This window comes from Pygoscelis adeliae, unplaced genomic scaffold (genome assembly GCF_000699105.1).
Source record: "Pygoscelis adeliae isolate BGI_AS28 unplaced genomic scaffold, ASM69910v1 Scaffold361, whole genome shotgun sequence".
In the NCBI taxonomy this organism is placed as follows: domain Eukaryota; kingdom Metazoa; phylum Chordata; class Aves; order Sphenisciformes; family Spheniscidae; genus Pygoscelis; species Pygoscelis adeliae.
In genome coordinates, this window is record NW_008824187.1 from 597724 (window position 1) to 619185 (window position 21462).

A 21462-nucleotide genomic window follows, 5' to 3' on the forward strand; every position below is an offset into this window, starting at 1 on the left:
ATCTTCTGAAGTCTTTCAGCAATCTCTTGGCTGAAATACGAATGTGTGCCAAAATATCCTGCTTAACAAGGTATAACGCAAACCAGACTTACCAAAGAAATCTTTTCTGTACACACATGAACAAGGTTTTCATGTACGAAGCCATCAAGCAAAAAAATCTCGTCTCTCAAAGGTGGGGTTTTTTTGTTTGGGTGTTATACATAACTACCAATGCAGTCTGTGTATATTAAGTTAAGCCAATTCATACATTATACCCAGCAACTCACACAATATACCAGCGGGAGGAGATGAACAGTATTCTGATCAAGTACATTTATTTTAATCCTCAAAGCACAACCCTTTTTCTTCTTCATCATCGTCATCAGTAGAATCTGCATAGGACTCAATGGTGTTGTATATGAAAGAGTACAGCTTGACATCTGGTCCTGAAGTGGAACAGCTTCTGCATTCTTCATTGTAGTATCTCAGTAACAGCCTATAAATGTCCCCTTAAAAATAGAAAGAAATAATTAAAAAACCATGTAAGGTCAGGCCGTATGAAGAATGTTTGATTGCAAACGAGGACCAGAAACGCACGCTCACACCGAGACAGCGGCTAGGGACATCTCTTTAAACGAGCAGCGAAAGAGGAGGTAGACAACTGCGTAAGGGGAACGTGACTGCTTCCAAGTTTGATCAGAACATAGGGTGGGCTCCCTCGACTTTCTGCTGAGCTTCTGCACGAGCTGTCCAGACGCTAGGCTTCCATGCGTGTTACTTACAGATGTACCGCCAATTACCTAGCTTTATGCTTCTGTCCCAGAAATTAAAGACATGTAACAATTACAGCGGGGCAATGGATACGCCGCTTGGCTTGGGTTGCTACTGGATCACAGTAGCACGTCTGACCACATCTTGCAGGATCAAGCCAGAACCACTGTAAGACAAATCTATATCAAGAATGCGTAAGCAGAGGTTCCCTTTTGAAAGCATTTTGAGTTATATTAAAAACTTTTGCAAACCTTCTGTCTACCACATGTACCTGCATTTCCCAGATTCTGGAGCGTAACTCCCAAGTGAATTAGAAAAGGATTCTAGAAGTCTTCTAACAGATTAACACTGCGCAGTGGACCCTGAATCAGGAGAGTTCCCCACTCTGGAAACAGGTACAAGTAAACCGAGACCCATTTGCTTGTGTTCGGGTCTTGATGACAATAATTCTTACTGGACAATTTCCACTTACGGAGATGGTTAAGTCTCTTTGCTGCATGAAAGGATTTCTTTATGCTCACCAATAGTTTGGCCCTTCTCACAGAGAAAAGTGTGCATGCTGTAAATATCCCGCATCAGCTCCACATCTCCAAAGGTAAAATAAACAACATCACGTCCGGCCTCAGCAGCTGCCAATATCTGTATTAAGGCTGAACAACAAAAAAAGATTACACACGAGCATTCAGGATAAAGCAGTTTGCTGAAGGGAAAAACCACAGTAAATAATCATACCACCCTTCTCCAGGCAAACGCTGCAAAGCAATTTGAACAATGGGTAGATAAGTCTTACTTTCTTTTAAAAGTGGAGGTAAAGAATACTGAGCACTGCAGCTCAGAGCGTTGAAGTATTCTGCTGGAGTCACTAGCGACAACAACCCTTACTTTCCAGATAAACAATGTGGTTAAAAAAATCAAAGGGTTTTTTTTTGGTCCCTGTCCACCCCCGAGCAGCATGCAGCCGTTAATTATCCAATAAACGTGCGCGACAGCGTAAGACGACAGAGCACCACCCTGCTTTACGCTGCTTGCATCGAGTCACAAAGAGCGGGGTAAAAAGCGTCCATTAGCACATGACAGTTTCCATTCTCTGCCGCCCTTCAGGAGGAACGGAGCCAAGCCTTTCACTAGGTAAGCTACACAAAGCAGGACCTGACCCAACTTTCAGCTCCCAAGAGGAGATCTATGGTTCTGCAGCCTCTTACTGCGCAATTTAAGGCGTCCATTATCTTACCTATAATGGAAGTATGCAGCACAGAATATGATGGCTCGTTCTGACCTATGAAAAGGGAGTGGCGATGCCAGGAATGCAATTCAGGTTATTTAACTTCCAGCTTTGTGTCAAACTTGCTGGACCAAGCTGCATCCCGCGTTCTGTCAATGGCTAACATTACAAAATAGACAGACTTTGCTCTTCTATATGGAAAAGAAAGAAGAACGCTTCCTATCTTGGAAACAAATTTTTGAAGATTCGTCTTGAGAAATCATCTGGGGTATTGATCACTGGTCCAGCTGAGCCAAGCTAACGACCCACTGCAATTGGAGAAAGTGGCTCTGGCCCAGCTACATTTTCTCCCTCCTCACCCACCTCCTGACTTTTCTGCAGCTCTCAGGTGCTCATCAGACGTCTCACCGAGCCAATTCCATTCACCAACCTGGCAGAAAAGTTATACGACAAAAGAATAAAAGCTAATTGTTTTCTGCTAGATGAGCAGTTGAATTGGCTGAGTGAAGGGTTTGCCAAGAGCCAGAGCTGACGCCAAGGGAGGGCACCAGACCATACAGCCAAGGGAAGGGGAGAAGAAGAACCAGGACCTTTCTAGGTAGCACCAAACTATTACAGGAGGGCAGCTTTTTCACCACCCAGCGCTGCGAGGCTGGCGTGTCAGATGCATGCAATCAATCACACGTTTGTTTCAGGTCGTGTTACAACAGTCCAAATAACGGACTCCAGCACCTATTTCATCTATTGTGGCTTGTCTGATTTCACAGCCTGTGGCTGCAGTTCTGATATTAATTCTTTCCTTTTCTACCCAGTAAGTAGAGTTAATTAAAATGTGATTAATATTGCCTTTGTAAAGATTAATCTTAAATAAAATAGTGTGCGTACCGCATTACCACCTGCTAGTGGAAACTAAACAGAAAGCTGTTCATAGCTCAGCTCAAGAATCTTTCACATTTTTAAACAGAGACCTAATAAAATACTGCACTCTTTAATCAAAAAAAACCTCCTGTAAACCCATAGCTAAAATTATAAATTACATGAATCACATGTGAAATTAAAATATCATTCCCAGATTGAGATTAATTAAACTACTGAACCAGCTGTGGATTTGGTAAAGCTTCAGCAGTTCGGCTTTTAAAGGGTCTAATTAACTAGCTTGCATAGGGGAACAGAACCTAATGAATCTTATTATTCGTTCCAAACAAACAACGCAGTTTCACTTTACAGAAGATATTAAAAATATCCTACTGTTCATTTTGAATTGCTTATGAAACGAGGGTCAAAATTTCTGTCAAGAATCAGGCTTCACAATCTTCTGGACGTTAATGACATACAATTCCATGTGAAATTTCCACACTACTGATACAGAAAGGAGCATCACAGGAAGAGCAATAGAGCCTGTGGTACAGGGGGCTGGAGGGACTCGGGCTCTCTTGCCCCTTGCGCCCAGCTGACGTGATCCCATTTAACTCTTCTGGACTCGCACCTGAAGGAATGGCTGTGCTGAGATACCTTCTTCTACCACCCAGCGAGGTGGCAGAAGCATAATACAAATCCCTCTGAGCACCCAACTATCCTCACAGCCCCTTTTATCCGGAGGAAAGGATGTTATCACCAGGGACTCCCCTACTGCCGTACCGTTGCGGCGGCGCAGCCAAAGTCCGGAGACGGGTGCGAGGAAAGTGGCACCGGAGACACGGCTGGGGCAAGCAGAGCGGAGTGCCACTGCTGCAGGCGCAGCAATGCTGTGCTGGGGTCAACACCCAAAACTCCTCGTGCCGTTGCCTCCTGTGTCAGTTCAGAATGCAGCACTATCACGGCAGCACCTCAATATCGCACGCATTTAACATGAGGCAAGATGCGTGCTTTTCTCTCCTGCCACTAATCCTACAAGGGTCTTTTTAAAGCTGATGGCAGTCTTCCTATTGAACTTTATTTTCTCAGATAAATAAGAACACCAATTTGGCTAAAGAGTACTTTCTCACAATTGTTAGAAGTTAAATTTATGTATTTATGAGATGCCTCATCAGATCGTCTCCTTTGCATTTTCAATAAAACAACACTTTTCCAATCTTTAGACAGTTGCACAGAGCCCCTGCAGCTAGTAATTGTTAAGTTATCCTCCAGTTTGAAAAGCAAGACAAGATCTTCCAACTTCTCCCAATTATATAAACATACTTTTTTCAGTATTGAAAGTCTTAAGTTTATACGAAAATTTTGTGGAACTATCCCTAACTTAGCTGGAATCTGTCTTGTTTACGTACCAGGTCTTTAATTTAATAAAGCCAGATTATTTGTTTCCTCCCTTAAGATGACTTTCGTTTTCCTATCACCTGTGACCTTGAGTGAAACCTATTTTATACACAGTCATGTTCCTTTAATTCACGACTTAAGATAAAATATCGTAACGCATTATGGCGCTTATCCAGTTATATCCAATTACATCAAATACTTTGGTGTTCTGAAGTCTCTGTTACAGATCCAGATACTACTTATGAAAGGACAAGGGTGTATATTTGAGAATGTTAAATGAAAAAGCAAGATTTTAAACTATGGAAGCTATTTTGTCATTGCAATACACTGCCAAGCCTGCGTAGTCAACAAAAGCTATTTATTTGGGTTCAGTGAAACTGCGATACTGATAATCTCAGAGTTTTCTAAAACATATTCTGAAATGAAGAATTTATGACTCCCTATGAAGTGTAAAGGATTATTCTCCAGTCTAAGAAATGTGCGTATAATGAAGTGAAACCATTGAGAGAACCTGCAGTTCAGAATAACCCTATACGGCATTTTAGAACAAAAGGGAGAAACACTTTAGCACTTGTGACTGTGCGGGGAGTATCTGTGATAATGAAAAGGCTTCATTTGGTTATCACACATCAAATGCAACTCTATTCTGACAAAAACAGACGTGACAAACTACCGTACTCTTTTCGTAGCTCACAGTTTACAAAAAAAAGAATGAAGCCATCTTGTTTCTAGTCAGCATCAGCTCAGAGAAAAAGGTTGCATACTAAACGACTAGCTCCATACCCCATAGCACATCACTGCCATTTAATTCTCTTTATTAAGTATTGATTTTGCAGAGTCAAGTAAGAAATTAAGCTGAGTTTACAAAAAGAGTAACTTAAGTGCAAGTTAAACCGATGTCTGTCTTTGTAAGGTCTGCCAAAAGAACAGGAGAAGACTTGAGAGTACACACATAGGTTTAGATGAATTTTTCGTAACAGCAGCAGTGCTGTAACTTGCCGTTAAGTGTTAATTCTCACAGACTTGGGAAAAAAATAAATAAGGTTGATCCAAAACCAGAGGAAAAGTTACATAAATGAAAGCTCAAACTAAAATGTTAAGTTAAAATAAAAATGAGAGAATGTTCAAGTCTTTACATGCTCTTGTTCTGCCTGGAGTTCATATCCAAGTTACGAAGCACCACATCTCACGGCTCATTTCTTTGGCTACATCAAAGACTTTTCTCACGGGCCATGTCACCAAATGGACTCAGCTCTGGCGGCCTTTGTCAGTATGCTTCAGTTCTGAGCTCTGACCGGCGGGGAGAGGAAGTAAAGCGCTGCAGCGAGCAATCCCTATTCTAAGGGTCACATCCAGTGTTGAACCAATAATGGCTTAGATCAGATGAGCCATATTTTTATCAGAAACCCATACGTTAAAAAAAATATACGTGGGATAGAATCATAGAATCATTAAGGTTGGAAGAGACCTCCAAGATCATCGAGTCCAACCGTAGTTGGATATTACAGTTCAGATCCAAGAGGAGGCCGTATACAAATCAAAGCATTTATTAAACCTTCCTAACAATCATAATCAAGTATGATCAGATCCTGCAGTAAATATTACTTCTGATATTGATGATCTGCACTTGGCAGCCCATTTTATCTAATGGAAGTCAAAACACAACTGTCAGGAAATCAATGAGCATTGAGAAAAAAATAGATGCTCAATGAATAAAACACATTAAGAAAGAAAACTAACGAAGCTGGTAGCCTGATGATTGTTTGTCTCAATGTAACTACCCAAAGCTGTTCAGAAAAGCAAATTTTAAATACTCTCCAAATGTTTGAAAACAACAAAAATGTAAATTTCTACTTAGAATTATACGAATCAGGGTATCAATTTAAATGTCAGGATCCATCAGTTCTTGACTTGATGGGGAAAGTCTTAAATGAATGTAGGCATGTGATATCTGCTGCATTATAAATACTCTAATTAAAAATAAAAGAACATGAGAAAGTGAGTAATATAGCAGGCAAGTCAGGAAAGAAAGCAGCATGTCTGAGTGACTGGAAACCTCCCTGGCATACAGCAGTACATCAAGGAGCAAAACTAAACATTAAGCATTGCCAGCAAGTTTGTGAAGCCTTGCAAATTACCAGGCACTTTAAACAGCTTTGCAGAGATACGAATTTTAGGCACAATCTAAAAAGACTGCTCCAGAAAGATCGGCTGATTTATACAACTGAGAACGGCAACGAACGTGTTCTTTTGTGAACTAGTATTGCGTGTCTCTGCTTTTGAAGGTTTCAGTGCTACAGGTCCTTGTAAACCCGGCATTTTGCCGTCGTGAACTTACCTCAAACTTTAAACTGAAAATAGCATATAAAAGCAGTGTGCATTTTTATTGTTTAAGGCCACATTACTCACGGCCTAAAGATCAAAGCTAATGAACCAGTTCTATGGGCAGTTTAACTATTATTCCAATTCTTGGCTAAAATGTATTAATTCCAACAAAACCAAAAAATGTACTTGAACAAAAAAAAAAAAAAGGCCAAGAATCAAAATTATTTGATTCATTTGGACATTAATGAATTGCTACAATTCACCTTTTAATCGGGCGTCCCCTCCAAAGGCACCACATCCCCAGTTTCCTGTGGCTATTGCAGAGAGATGTTGAGGTGGAACGTTGGGTCGAGAGAAGCCACAGTAGGCCTGCAGGCAGACAAGAGTCAGAAGATGAAGTCGACAGGCAATCTGGTGCGATAGTTCCAAACAATAAGATGATAACAATAATGAGCATTGTCTGCTAGCGGTACCAAATTCAAACTACTTCAATACACCATTAGTCTTCCTTTAAATTTAAGGTCAATCACTAAAGGATTTAAGGCAAGAAGAATTTTGCCTTATTTGGATCCAAGTTAAAAATCAGATACAGGTGCTGACTCCTAGGGATTTCATCACAGCTATAGGAAACTTTTCAGGATAGCCAGAGCAGAGAATAACTTCAACAGTGGATTGTATCACGTTCATTGCTTTTCGGCCCATTTAGCATACGTGACAGCTGAACTGCTGTGTCCAGTATCACTGAAATTCCTCAAAACTGAAAATAAAATACAAAGTGGCATCTTAGAATACAGGTCTAACGCAATAAATGAGAGTAGGAGGAAAAAGTGTGATATTCACTAAGAAATCCTGAGTAAAGGCAGGTGCTTCCATGTACAGACAGAAGGATAAATCTCTTCGGGGAGTTTTTCAATGGTACAAAACTTTACTGAATTGGTACAACTGTCTGGTACAGATTGAAGTACTCACAGTTTCACTCCAATCTGATCTAAGCTGCAAATTCAGACCTCTGTTAGTTATAATTTAGCAGGGTACCACGATTCAGAGTTTGCATAAGGAGCACTTCCACATCATCAGGTGCGTGCAGCTTCTTGAGCTCTTTCAAGTCAGAGCTACCCGTTAGTGTGCTTGATGTCCAAAGCACGTTTGTACGAAACTAGGGGGGCAAGCAAGCTACTACTATGGCTGTGTGGACAATCATTCTTCAAAATCCATCCTCCCAGTGAGGAAAATGGATTGGTGTTGCAACAGGATGCCATTTTCTTTCCAGCTTTTACTTAACGGGCACGTATTTCTCAACTCGCCAGGACATGGAGAAGAAAACCTGTCTCGTCAGACACAATAAGAAAGTCAGCAACTACTTGGAAGGACTTCAGCAGCAATGAAGAAAAATATCTAAGTAAGTGCTCCCCTATGATTTTTCATAGCAAATAAAGGATAACGATAAAACTAATCACTTTTTTAAAAAAGAGACAATGTACCAATATTTTAAATAGATTTCACCTAGGAATACAGAAATATGAAAGCTTTCTGTGTAGTTTTAAAGCAGTTGCTTCCACGTGGGAAGCAGAAAAGCTGTTCCTTTTGAACTACATAAACAAATCTGTTTTTAAGTTGTACACAACTTGAAATATATGGTATCTCATATTATTTAGGAGTTGTGTGATGTTTACAATTGGTTTGTTTTCATATAAAACTGTTATATGTAGTTCTCACAGTTAACACGGTTTGAAACGTAACTGTTCTGCGCACCGTAATTCTTAGGGAAGCATTTCTTGCCAAATATGAAGCTGTAGCTTTTTTTTTTTTAATTGGTGACTATCAAAATAGGCTTAATGACATTTATGAGTGGGATTGCAAGCCCAATTATAAGTCAGTTGTTCCTTAGCAAATCTTAATGCTGAAATCAGATACAATGATTTTTTTCTTCTTTTTCTGAACGGCTGACTTTAGACAATATTAATCTTGTTTTCTGAGTATGGGTTAAACCAGAAGCAAGTGTCAGCCTCAGACAGCTACCTTTTGAGAAAGCTAACCGAGAGCAAACATCTGGTTCACAAATATATCTTATAAGGAGAAATCGTATAGGCTTATAAGAAAATACAAGTTGTAAGAAGAATCACTTCAAGTTGTTTCAATCATTTCCTAACGTCTAACAAAATAACAGACGAACAAAAGAACCTCTGGACGCTGAGCTGTGTCTACTAATACATAATAGACTCGTATTTCAAAGCCTGTGTGCATATACTGTGCTTACTGAGTCCTGGTTTATTAAATCATAATAGAAATAGAGTTGGAGCTTATTCCATCAACTTGTTTTCACCCCCAGAAAAATCTTAAGGCTAATGTTAATTTTAAATCAAACTGAAAAAATCCACCACAGTACATTCAAAAATATTTGATTTGTTAAAATATTATAGAACCTCCAATAAACTTAATGAAATTTTTACTATAGTAAACAGAATTAACTCAGGCTTAAAATTTTCTTTAAATACTGATCAGTCCTCATCAAACAACATCAGCCAAACTGACACACTGTGTAAAAGTTGCATGGATCTACCATAATTTATTTTAAAAATCCAAACCCAATCAGTAATATTGAAAATTGTAGGCAGATCATAAATTCACTAGAGTAGGTAATTTGAATTTTGTACTAAGATATCACTGAAGTTTACAAAATTCATTTACTGTCTTTTTCAGGGCTAATTTCATTACCAACCGTGAAGAAACAAGCTGATGAATGTTACTTCAGTCAAGATGCTAAGGTTTTATGACTAAATTAAATTAGCCCTTCAGCACTGTACATGATTTCAGGGAGGAGAGGAAAAGAAAAAAAAAAGAAAAAAAAAAAAAGATGAGCTTTCAGGTATAGTCCCTTTCCAGCTAGGAATTAGGAACACGCTGCCCTATGTTTGAATTTATTTAAAATGCATCCTATAATATTCTATACCCTCCTATACTACAGAAAGCAGGAGACTTTAACAACGGTAGTATTGTGCCCTTATAGTTAACACCCTAGCTAAAGCAGAGGCCCGCTGCATCTATAAACATAGAAGCACACTAAGCAGACTTAATCCTTAGGATGTTTTGAACCCAAATACAAGCACACTAATACAGTATAACTGCATAAGCATTCTTGTACTCAACTGTCCAGTAAAAATAGCATTGCCATTGCTACAACAGGCCACAGACTTCTCACTGCCTATGCCTTATTCTAGCCATGCAAAGCCCTCATTCTGGCCCATTAGCCTTCTCATTAACTTAGGAGAATTTGCTATGTGAACTGGAGATTGATACCAGGCATCTCTTGTTAGGGGATAAAATTTATGCGTGGGATAACAGCAAAGGCCTTGAAAACGTTGGCACAGGTTGAAAGCTAAGGCCTCAGAGCTATAAACAGCTCACTGACGGCAATTACTAGTCATTAAAAAAGTACAACCTCAAGAGCTGGGAAAAGGCTGTGTTAGCTTCAAGAAAAGAAGCAGCAGCAAAGCAAGAAGAAAACCAAATAACATGAAAATCTCAGCCATGCAACATGATAAAGCACCTGCCATGGCTTGGGAAAATAACCCCATGTTGCCAAACGGTATGCAGCACATAATCCAGGGCAGAGACCAAGGGCTGGGAACCATCTAGAAACTCAGTATCTTCTTTAAGAACAAGATCCCAAATTAGGGAGGGCAGGGGAGAGAAAAGAGATGCCCACCGCAGTTCCAGCTTCCCTTGTCGAAGAGCTCTTCAGCCTGGCAACTCTGATGACTACGACTGCCAAGGACCACAGCCACTGGAGCAGGGCAGTTTTGTATACACACAGCTAAGGCAGGGTAAGGTCAAGGACTGACTGCTTTGAATACTTAGTGATAATGATTAATAATGTGTAAGAATCATTACTGGGAAGCGTGCTGTTTCTGAATGTCAGTCTAAAAGTGTTGTTTAAAGGATTAAAACTGGCCTGATTTATCAGTCTTCTGAACACCCCCATCACTGTAAGCTCTACCTGGCATGTATATACACATATTCAGTTGCAACAGCCCTTACAGCTATTGTGCAAATAAAAATAGGAGATTTATGAACAGCTGGATCTGATCTCAAGAAGACATCGATATTTGAAAAGATAAACTCCCAGGTAACATGGCAATACCCCAACAGCAAACAAGAAAGGCGGAAGAAAAGCAAGTGGCACCGTATTTATGAACTGTCACCATGTTAAAACATGAGGCACCCCCTTTCTCCACCTTGACTGCAGGGCTAAGTAGGATTCAGCAGAGCCAATCATGGGAGGAGAACTTAAAATCATAATTTAGAAGCAGGACAGGGAAGAGTTAACAAAATGTATATCCAAATTTAATTTGTATTTTTGAAAGTTAAATAAAATACACCTTTGAATAGCGTATCAAAGGATAAGAGTCATTCTATTTGACAAGCTTCTGCTTTAACATTGGACAGTAAAACCCTAAAGTACACCTTTTATGAGAGACACAACTAAGCAGGAAGTTCCTTAGTTGAAGATAATAATACAAAAACATTTGAAAAACTACTATAAACATTAGACTGCAGGCCGTTGTAAGAAGTTACTGGCCTTGTTGAGCTCTCTCCTAATTTTCTCCGGACCAAACTGATCAAGGAAACGTCTGAAGTGAAATGCATCTATAGCAACAATTTCAGTGTAGCGTCGCTGCCATTCATCCCTAAAATTGGAGGGAGGAGAGAAGTAGATGACATTAGTTGTTTAATATAGGCCATATAATCATGATCCAAAATGAGCAATTCCCTGCAGAGTTTCTGTGTTAGAAGCAGCTAGAAAGGTGAGCTCATAACAGACAATAGAGCGCTTTTTCTCCTTTGTGGGCCGGGAATGAAAGCAGCATCAGAAATGAGACAGGTCTCCCTATAAAATTTAGAAATACTCTGGCTAGACTTTGGGCATAAATGTGAAACTAATCTAATTACACAGCACTATTTATTAAGTACGTAAGAACACCGCAAGGTCAAAGAAAAGCACGTTGGCTCTCTGTCTTCCTCCAACATTTAAATGAGAATACATTGTGTATGTTTCTATACCAAATGAATAATTCTGCACATACACTATGATAACGTTGTTGGAGAAATAAATTCAAGAGCTCAGAGCTTTCTGTTCGGATTCGTGATATTAAATCTTATTTTGCCCACATCAGCTGCACTGTGGCACCTGAGGTATCATTGTCAAACTTCTTGTGACATTACAGTCCACAGTTCAGTCAGTATCTTAACAAAAATTTGGATTAAATACATATAACTGTAAAAGACGTTGATTTAAGAACTGACATATTGGCAGATACCATTTATTAGCATTAATATCTCATTATTAATATGAGATAACTGTCTTAGCTCTTTGGCTCTACTGAAGAGAGCAGGATCAAACAGTCAAACTCTATTAAGGCAAATGCTAGGAAATACTTAAAGCATGATGTTTTCAAATTTATAACATTTATTTATTCCTTCACTTGAAATATTTACGTGGAACTTTACCTTGGGGTCTTATCTTCGTGGCTTCTTGCCCACCGGTAAGTTTCTGCATAGCCTGTATACTCACTGTACTGCTCAGTACCTGAAACAAATGATTTTCCATATTACATACAAAATATGTACGTATTTTTTCACTTGGCAGATCTTTCACAGGAATCACTGGTTCTCCGAATGAACACGCAGCTCTCAGAAGCAATGCAAAATAGAGATTCATATCTGCACCAAGAATACAAGATCTTGTAACCACTAGGAGCTTCTTTTCCACAGATGATGTGTAGCATCCACCACAGAACTTTACAAGTGCAGATCTATGTATGCTGTCCAGTATATAACAAGAAGATAGTTTTCAACTTTGCCACTCTCAAGTTCAATAGCTTCTCAATGAACTCCCGGTCATCTTTAAAATTTTACTGGCTAATATCTGGTTAACAAAGACCGTGAGCCTTCGTGCCACCAGCATTTTGCTTTTCTTTTTTCTTTTTTGAGGCTACTACCTGTAAACATGATGATAAAACAGTCACTCCACTATTGAAAACATGGCAACCCTACTTCATCACAATTTAGCAAACATCTGGGCTGACAGTTCAGGAAACATGAGAAGAAAAATATAAGGAGATTCAAGAGTGTATGTGGCGAGCTATATGTTTATACATTTTATTTCCCTAAGAAGTTTTGTTTCTCTAACAATATTAAAATCCATAAAGCCAAAGAAAACCCTGATGGTCAGAAACCAAGCAGAGTTCCAACGTGACAGTGTTACCCAGTTTGTTGCCCTACAGTCTCTTGAGGGCAACCTTACATGAGGATAGGTAGGACTGTTAAGCTTCCCAGTCTCATTGGCCAATACATCTCTAAAAACTTGTTATTGTTTTGTTTTACATTTGTTCAGCATGATTTCTGCACCATGGTTCCTGACACAAATTCTCAGATATCCCAGCAATTAACGGCACTGAACGGTCCAAAAGGCCACTGCTCTCAGCCGTGGCAGTCAGTACCAAGAAGCTACTTCTGTAAAAGCTCGAGGACCCACAAAACCATGGTCTGGAACATACTTGGCTGCTCTGTGAAGAAGTCCAGCAGGGTATCTTGGCAAGCATTAAGGGCGGTAAGATAGTAGCTCATTAAGACCTCCAGTAATTTTAGCTATTATGCTCTGCTACGCCAACTTCTTTTCAAAGGTTTATCCCAAGACCAAGGAGGAGAGCATTTTAACGGAGAATAAGGATCATAACCTTTCTAAAAGGCTGCCTTTCACCTCGTTTTACCGAACTTCAGGACCTTGCTTCAAAACCTGGGGATGCACAAATGCTTCAAAGAAATACTCCTAAGTAAGGCCACAGCAAAATCACAACTTTTCCGCCTGTTTTGAGCTCGCAACAGCTGAATTTCAAAAGTAGGGGACTGAAAAGAATACCTTGTTTGGAAAATTTCAGCTCATACAGGTACAGTCTGGCACAAGTTATAAACAGTAAGAGTAAGAAGACAACTGTTAAGCAACCCCTTAATTACAAGCCATGACACCAGCTATGCCTATAAATGTAACAGAAAAATAGGTTTTAGAAAGACGTGTAAGCCGACAGCACAAAACATCTGATTCTAAGACAAGAGTAATGCCTAACTATTGCACAGATCAGTGATACTCTGAGAATACAAATGTTTAAATTTAATCTCAAAGCTTTTCAAACTCTACATAAAAATAGAATAAAAGCTGAACAATCAGAAACATAAAACTATTCACTTTTAACCTCATCTGACAAGGGAATTTGAATGCTTGCTTTCCGTAGTCTCAAGCACAGGAAACACAAGCTGTTAAAAACTGTTTAAAATGATGCATATACTTCAAGACATTTTCCCCATTTACCCAAATTCATTTTAACTGAAAAGACTTATCAGCACTTCCTTTAACTCCTCTGCCCTATTATCCACTCATTTATTTAGATTTGTCTACATGGTTAACCATACTGAGGGCACACAAATTCCACTCAAGGCTATTTTGCAAAGTTGCTATGCAAAAATGAGTGCGATAATAAAAGATTCCTCACCAAGAATTCACTTTCTGTTACAAAATCAAAGTCCCAAAAATTGTGATAGCAGAATACGCCTATATATTCACGCACATCCATGCCCTCCTACAAAGACAACTGTGAGCAGCTTAAATATTCAGAATCAGCCTTCTAATCGAATTGTAGGCTATCAACCTTCAGGAAGACTTTTCCTGACATCGGTAAAATTCAGTTTTACTGATAATCTGGAAAAACTGTCTGAGCAAATAGTAAGAAGAGACAGACAAGGGAAGTATGCGACTTTTCTGAGAGCTCTCTTTAGGGGACAACCTAGCAAAACTTCCAACTTTGAAAAGGAAGCATTTTCTTTGGTGTCTAGCACGTGGAAAGAAAAGACTAGGTTATCAAGATATTGTAACAGGATAGATTAAATGACAGTCAAAGTATTAAACTGACTTTTTCAAGGTTCATTGTTTTCATTAATTTTTATGGAAGTGCAGTGTCTGATGACAAAAGCACCAGGAAACAAACAAACAAGCAAACACACACACATATATATTAAAAAAAAATAATCAATAACAGAGTAACTCAAAGAAATCACATGAACTCTAAACTCATGTCCCAGAAACCCAAAGTTAATGAAAATCAATGGGTTTTCATAAGTGAAGCTCTGGAAATTTGTCAGACAAAAAAAGGTGATTCAACTGGCAGCACTTTTGCCTGTGAACTGCTGGGATACAAACTGCTGCTTCTGGGAGAACAGAAGCAGTACGGGATAAATTGGATATGCTAATGTTCCTGGTGGATCTTTTTTTCTTCCCATAAAAAAATTAAAGGGGTAAAAAAGCCAAGCCACAAATACAACATAATAGCACAGTTCCATCAGAACTTTAAAAACAAGCTACAAAAACTAAAAAAGCCTACCTAAAGTCAAAAGAAAGTATATACGAGTATAATTCAAAAATACATTCTTTGTGAAACTCATAATAGTTACAGCATCAGACAAACAGTGAAATTGCCAAGTGTTAGTGCTTACGGGACCTCATCCATCTAGAAAGAGTTGCAATTATTACTAAAAATAAATGTACCTTTCTCAGGCTCCATAGTCTAGCTTTTCATTTGCATATGATCCGCATGGCATTATAAAGTTCCCAGGGATTGGGAAAAACCCCACCATACTGTCCCTCTAGTATTTCTTATGAGCTAGAAATTCTACCTCTGAAGAAGCGGCACCACTAGCGCTGAATAAAAAGGAGTACATCTGAAAAGCGCAAGAGTATAGTTTTGTAGTCATCAATATAAACGCACATTTACTGCCAAAAGTGAGGGGAAGGTCCTTCTCTCCCTTTCAATCAGTTCTTCTGATCCTTATCTTGCGCCACCATTAGTCTTCTGGCTCTCCAGACAGTGGCGCGATCAGCCTGCTAAATCCAGCTGAAAAACAATTTTTCCCCTCTGAGTAAATTTTCAGCTGAACCAATTATCTGATCTCATTTACTGCACGGGTAGTGTGCTTAGAAATCTCTGAAAATGCATCGCTAAGATGCGGTCAGGACTGGCCGTTGTTCAATCTGTAGATTTAAAGCAAACACAGAACACAGCTTCATCTGCTCTTAATGCTGCCCGAGTATACACGAACTCAAAGAGGGCGGGGGGAACCAAACCAAAAAACCTGAATGAAGAACACTGACACTTACTCACAGCTCTACCAGAAATGCAGCTGTGGGAATCTTTGGCATTGCTGCTGACATTTCTGTAGGTAGATGTCTGTGTTGAAGAACTTGACTGTTTGCATGACCAGTTCCATATCCATTACAGGAGTGATCTTAACCAGATACTGTGCAATCACAACAAATCTAATTTCTCTCCAATTTCTCAGACTCTTCTGCAAATTTAAGCTATGCAGTTATACCCATTAGGCCGCTGAGTCAAGATGCATCACAAAGAACGTAATTTATCAAGAGGACTGTGACACGCAGTGGAGACTTGGCTAAGAACCGAGGTGGAAGAGCTCCAGGGATGAAATGAAAATGATGGAATGGCCATTTCCATTAGAGAAGAACACCGTATCACAAATACTAATTGCAAAACACTATAAAGTACTCAAGAAAGCTAAAATAATATTACCGCAGTGATAAAACATCCTCACCTTTTATTTGTTCATGCCAAGTCACTATTTTTTGCAGGGGAATGGCAGAAGGTCTTTCAAAACATTCATTTAGCTTTGTCCCCCAATCAGTTATTACACAGACTGATAGCCGCGCTCTGTTTTTACTCTCCCCAGAAGAGCCTCACCCAGAGGATGGTACTTCAGTATGTTAATCTTGTTATAGTATCATATCCAAAATACACAACAGAAATCAGTGATGGCCAAAAATTTTCTGACTCATTTTTTTAAAAGGTAATCACAAAAGCCAATTTATCAAAAGGTTTTCACAGAAAAGGCATTAATTCTGGCAGGGTGGAAAAACAAAATAAAACACTGTCTTAAAAGATTACTAAGTGTAAGACTGAAAACAAAAGATGCTCTGCCCAGTACAATCAATAGCTCACAACAGGGTAAGACTTGCAAGATCTAAGCTCAAATTTCTGCTGTCCATGCACGTGAGAGAAAGAAGTGCTTTGGAAGGACTCTTCCAAGAAATGTGTTCTAATACCTGTACAAATTTCTGACTGTTGAGGCAGCTCAGGTAACTGAAACCAACATTTTTACTATAGCAGACTGAAAAATATAAAATATACATAACCTATTACGGTATTTGCCCAGAGGATCTCTCTGATCCGATATTTTTTCTTTATAGCTATTCTTTAGAGTAGATTAAAAAAAAAAGTATTATAGCATCATTTTATTTTTCAGTCATGAAAAATGCTCACTGTGTTCCCGTGTAGAGAACTGAGACAAACACAGCATGACCTGGGCCTCTCCAGTTCTTAATAGTGACATTTGGTGTTTTGATGCTAACTGTTTTGATGCAATGGATAATAAAACATTCCAAGTTCTATGACAGAGGTGGAAACAAAAGGAAAAACACTTTTAGCAAAGCACTAGACAGACAGTGCATCTCCATACACAGCCCCTCGACAACATACTGGAGAAGCATTTAGGTTTTGATGTTGCGATTACGAACCCATGACTAACTTACAAGTAACAAACATGCATGTTCGTAACTTACAAGATCAAAATCCTTAAGAGACTTTCCTGACTTTCTACCCTTTTCAATGGATGCTGATTTTCTCCTCTTCCACTTCCTCCCCTTTTTGGTAACCAGGAGGCAGTTCCTCTTCTCAGAGTTTTCGATCCCACTGATCACATCAAATGTTACAAATTCCAGACAGGAACAAGAAAACCCTGCTTTAACATAACAGAAGCATTACCTGCTAGTAGCTGGGAGCAGCTAATAGCTGGTAATTGTGGCTTTTCCCTGTATTGCCCAATAGTATTCTTTAGCTAGGCCTAAAGACACTGAGTCCTCAAATACATTTATATAGGATCAAAAAAGTTCTGTCTGCTTGCTGTCACTTTTTGTTCTGGTTTGGTTTTGTTTCCTTCACAAAACATCTATTGGAACAGCTATGGTCTTAAGAGGTAGGTTGAAGAAGGAAGCTCTTTGTCAAATGAGTATTGACTTATTTTTTTTATCCCTAGAGCGTTTAAACATACTAAACTTCAACTTGAAATCTATTTTCTGTATATAAAACCAGAACAAGATGTGAAACATTTTCTGGAAAGACTAACCTGTGATGATGAGACATTCATTGTGATCCAAGACTTCAGTGATGAGCCTCGATACAATCAGTTCTGGGTTGATTAAAAACCGAATTTCTTCTTGTACTAGTCCTGCCCCAGTCACACCACCTCCAACAAAGCGGTTTGCAAAATCAACCTAACAAAAATATATTCAGGAGGATTATGAGATAAGCAAACAGCATAAAATCCTTTCATTTACCAAGGTAAAGAGAGTCCTGTACAGATTTCAATAGTTCTGTTGAAATCTGCTGCTACTACTTAATACAAGCAGTGGCACGGAGCATGACTAACAGCATGCCTTTCTCTTTTTTTTCCTTTCTACTTTTCAGAAAACTTAGAACAAGACAAGTGAGATATTACACAGCAAAATAAGTTCTGCATCTCAAATGCTCTGAATCCAAGTTTTGTGGGTTTTCTTTTAAGAGCACATATTTAAGAATAAAACACGTTTCAGTAAACGTGAAAGATGAAAATGGCAAATTACAGTATTCTTTTTGCATTTCATGGACATTGAAGAATTATTAAGTTGTCCTTTAATAAGCGTTCTGCCCCAGCTGTCCACACTGAAGCATTTTTAGATTAGCATTGCCCCTGTACCAGTTGTTCTGTACCTAAAAGAATCTCTTATGAATTCTCCTTGAAATGCACTTGAACAAGGCAAGTCATTTTGATCATTAAGGTTTCTGCTTGAAACAGAGCAGCTCTGGACTCTATTTTTTCCTGCAATAATACATATTTTGCAAATTACATTTTTATATAGACAACAGTTAAAAGGATTTGGTTTATTCAATTTATGCAAATTAACTGCCCATATAAATTTATAATTTTTAAAAGTCACTTCATCTTTCAAATGCTATTAGCTTCTTACTCATTTTTATTTGGATAGCTGATGAGCGCACATTTACAGGAGGGGAACAAAAGTTGCCAGAGCGACATGAACATCTGTGTAGATTACAAACTGATTCAAGGAGTCAGAGTCAAGTCTAAAGCACGCAGAGCCAGCCACTACAACAGCAAGCATTCCTGAAGTCTGTCCTGGAAACACCAACACGCTTCCGTTGTTTAAGATTTTTGTATCATAATCAAGTTCAGCAAAAGTAACACGAAAACTACCCAAGTGTTCAGTGTGCCAGGGCCCCAAATGCAGTTTAACTGTGCTGAGTAGCCTCACCTTGGGCCCCCATCCTCACCCCTGGCACGTGGCCCCCATCCAAACACACACCCTTGTCCTGGGCCTCGCCGGAGACACATCGTGTATGGGCCCACGCCCAGCCCTGTCCTCTGCTGATGCCCACTTGCTGACCGGACATCTAGGATTGACCTTGGTGACCTGACTCATCACCTTGCCTTTGTCTGATGACCGCCAGCCTGTCAGCAGAAACTGTTATTGTCACCATCCCTGCTCCACTTGTCCCAGCCAGCGACCCTGCCCGCTGAGGCTGGGGTCACTATGGACTCCTGCATTGTCTTGCCTTGGTCATCCCGCTCCCTCCTGGAGCGAGCGCTCTTCATCTGGGCAGAGTTATGTTGTTTGGTAAGACTTGAAATAGCCAGGAGGAAGAATATCACATCCTAGGCAATACTCACTTTTACAGAGCGCAACAGAAACAGTACCTGGAAAGGCATAATTCAACCTTCTCCCACCTTTATTATATATAATATATAGTATAGTTATAGTTATATAATATATAGGTTATAGTATAGTTGAATAGAGACAGCAGAAAAATGGTTATTATTTTGCAGTTGCTGAGTTCTTAATGATTTAAATACACATTTGAGTGCTCAAGTTTCATAAAGCCATGAGACATTTTAAAGTTTGAGCAAAAAGCATCGCAGGAAAAAGTCCTCCTATTCTCCCTCCTCCTCTTCCTTTGCAGCACTTGTTCCTGGCTAAAGAAGTTGTAATTTTTTTTTTTTTGTAAACAAACTCTAGAAAGCAGACTTTTTTTTTTTCTTTTAAAGAAAGACAAAAACCAAACAACTAATTTGAGAACTCAAATGTGTTCCTTCCTGTAGATATGGACAGGACATCCTCCTTATGAATTTCTCTTGCTGACTGGCTCCCAGACTGTAACAGCGGTGCTGGCAGCAGCAAGAAAGTCTCCTGAACCACTGACCTGGTCACTGTCTGGGGCACAAGAATAATTTTTTAGAAATAAACTGAAACCCTTGACAACTCATCAAGATCACAGCCTGAAACTTTCATCTTGTCAATCTTTGATCCTGGTTTGAACCAAGACCTGAAGCTGTCCACGGCTTGCGATTTTCTGTCAGCTCTTTCTGGAGCAGGTGTGCAAACGTGCAAACTTAGATGAGTTGGGGAATATTGACAGTACTAAGACTGCCCATGGAAATAATTTTTGATGTTTCTTTTACACTGCGTAACATCTTGTCATTTAAGTCAGTTGAGGATAAACAAATAACTTCGTTAAGCTGGCAGACCGTAAAAAGTACGACAAAAACATGACATAAAGCCACATTTACTGTTATATGCGCTTACCTGTAGCATACCTTGTCCATTGCTTTCGATGGTGCCTTCATAGGTGACATGCAATCTAGACAGTTTTTTCTGAGATCTATCATTGAGGAAAAATATTGTACAGAAAGGATGATTACAGCATCTCCACACAAAGACATCCATTTTAAAAGAAAACCCATCCAAACCCAAACTTCTTGCACACCTTAACATAAGGTGGTTTTAAAAAAGCCCTGATGGATTACAGAAAATGCATTTGCCTTTTAGAAACAATTTGTAAACGTTTAACATAGTCAATTGTTCAGTTTCTCCGCCTCTTTCACCATAAAACCCCAAATTTGAAATTGAAGTCCTACACTTTTCACACAGGTTTGTCCCACGTTAACTTGCTAACCAGCAAGAAAGCTGCAACACTTGTGTTTTCATGCTGGTTATCACCCATACTTCATTCTATTTCCTGTCATTTCTGAAATCAAGTAATCCCTCTCTTTTTTCCCCACTCAAACAACAGCACCAAAGATGTGCTACTGTTTTAAAAATTCACTTAAGACTTGTTGGCTTCACAGGCAAACATACATACTGGAAAACTCAGGGCACTCAAACTACTTGTGGCAGTTCACCCACTTCCCTCTGTACGTTTCTCCATAACAATCCATACCAAACATTGTTTTCTGTCGTACTTCCAGGCCTGAACCAATTCCATATGAATGGGATTCAGTTATCATTGATTTAAGAAATTTCTTACGTTAACGGGATGTTTGACTTACCTTTCCCAGTCTGGAAACTCCTGGAGACACTGCCTTGTAAACGTCACCAATCCCGTAGGTTCTACAGGCAAACCAACCCCAGAGGAAAATGTATTAACTGCTGGAGCTTTAGTCCTTAGATTATTTTAAGTGGTAAGCTTTTAAAATTACAACAAACATCATTCTCGGCAGAAATACAAGAGCTCAACTTTCCTCAAGAGCAGCTTTGAATCTTCCCCTGACAGCCCATGCTCAAATTGAAAATAAGTAACATGAGGACCAAAATATTCACTTCTCTTCTCCCCTTGGAGTTTGAGTATTTTTCTTTTTCCAGATCAAGGAAAAACTATTTCTTAAGTGATTTTCACTTAAAGTGAAAGTAAACACTACTAGAAAGACTCGATACTTGAAGTTAAAGTAAAATGTGCTGCCAC

The 21462-nt window shown here is 39.2% G+C and overlaps 1 protein-coding gene across 1 annotated transcript in view; it reads right to left on the reverse strand.

Moving 5' to 3' along the window:
- Positions 1-300: 300 nt before the first annotated feature.
- The window catches only part of PARG (poly (ADP-ribose) glycohydrolase), a 66251-nt gene continuing 45089 nt past the window's right edge, over positions 301-21462 (reverse strand). Inside the window, exons 10-17 of the mRNA XM_009334615.1 lie at positions 21050-21110; positions 20307-20382; positions 17795-17942; positions 12059-12137; positions 11130-11238; positions 6814-6919; positions 1272-1400; positions 301-488 (exon numbers count right to left, since the gene is read on the reverse strand). Coding sequence (XP_009332890.1) covers positions 319-488; positions 1272-1400; positions 6814-6919; positions 11130-11238; positions 12059-12137; positions 17795-17942; positions 20307-20382; positions 21050-21110 — 878 coding nt within the window. The 3' untranslated portion in view covers positions 301-318. The remainder of the gene's footprint in view (positions 489-1271; positions 1401-6813; positions 6920-11129; positions 11239-12058; positions 12138-17794; positions 17943-20306; positions 20383-21049; positions 21111-21462) is intronic.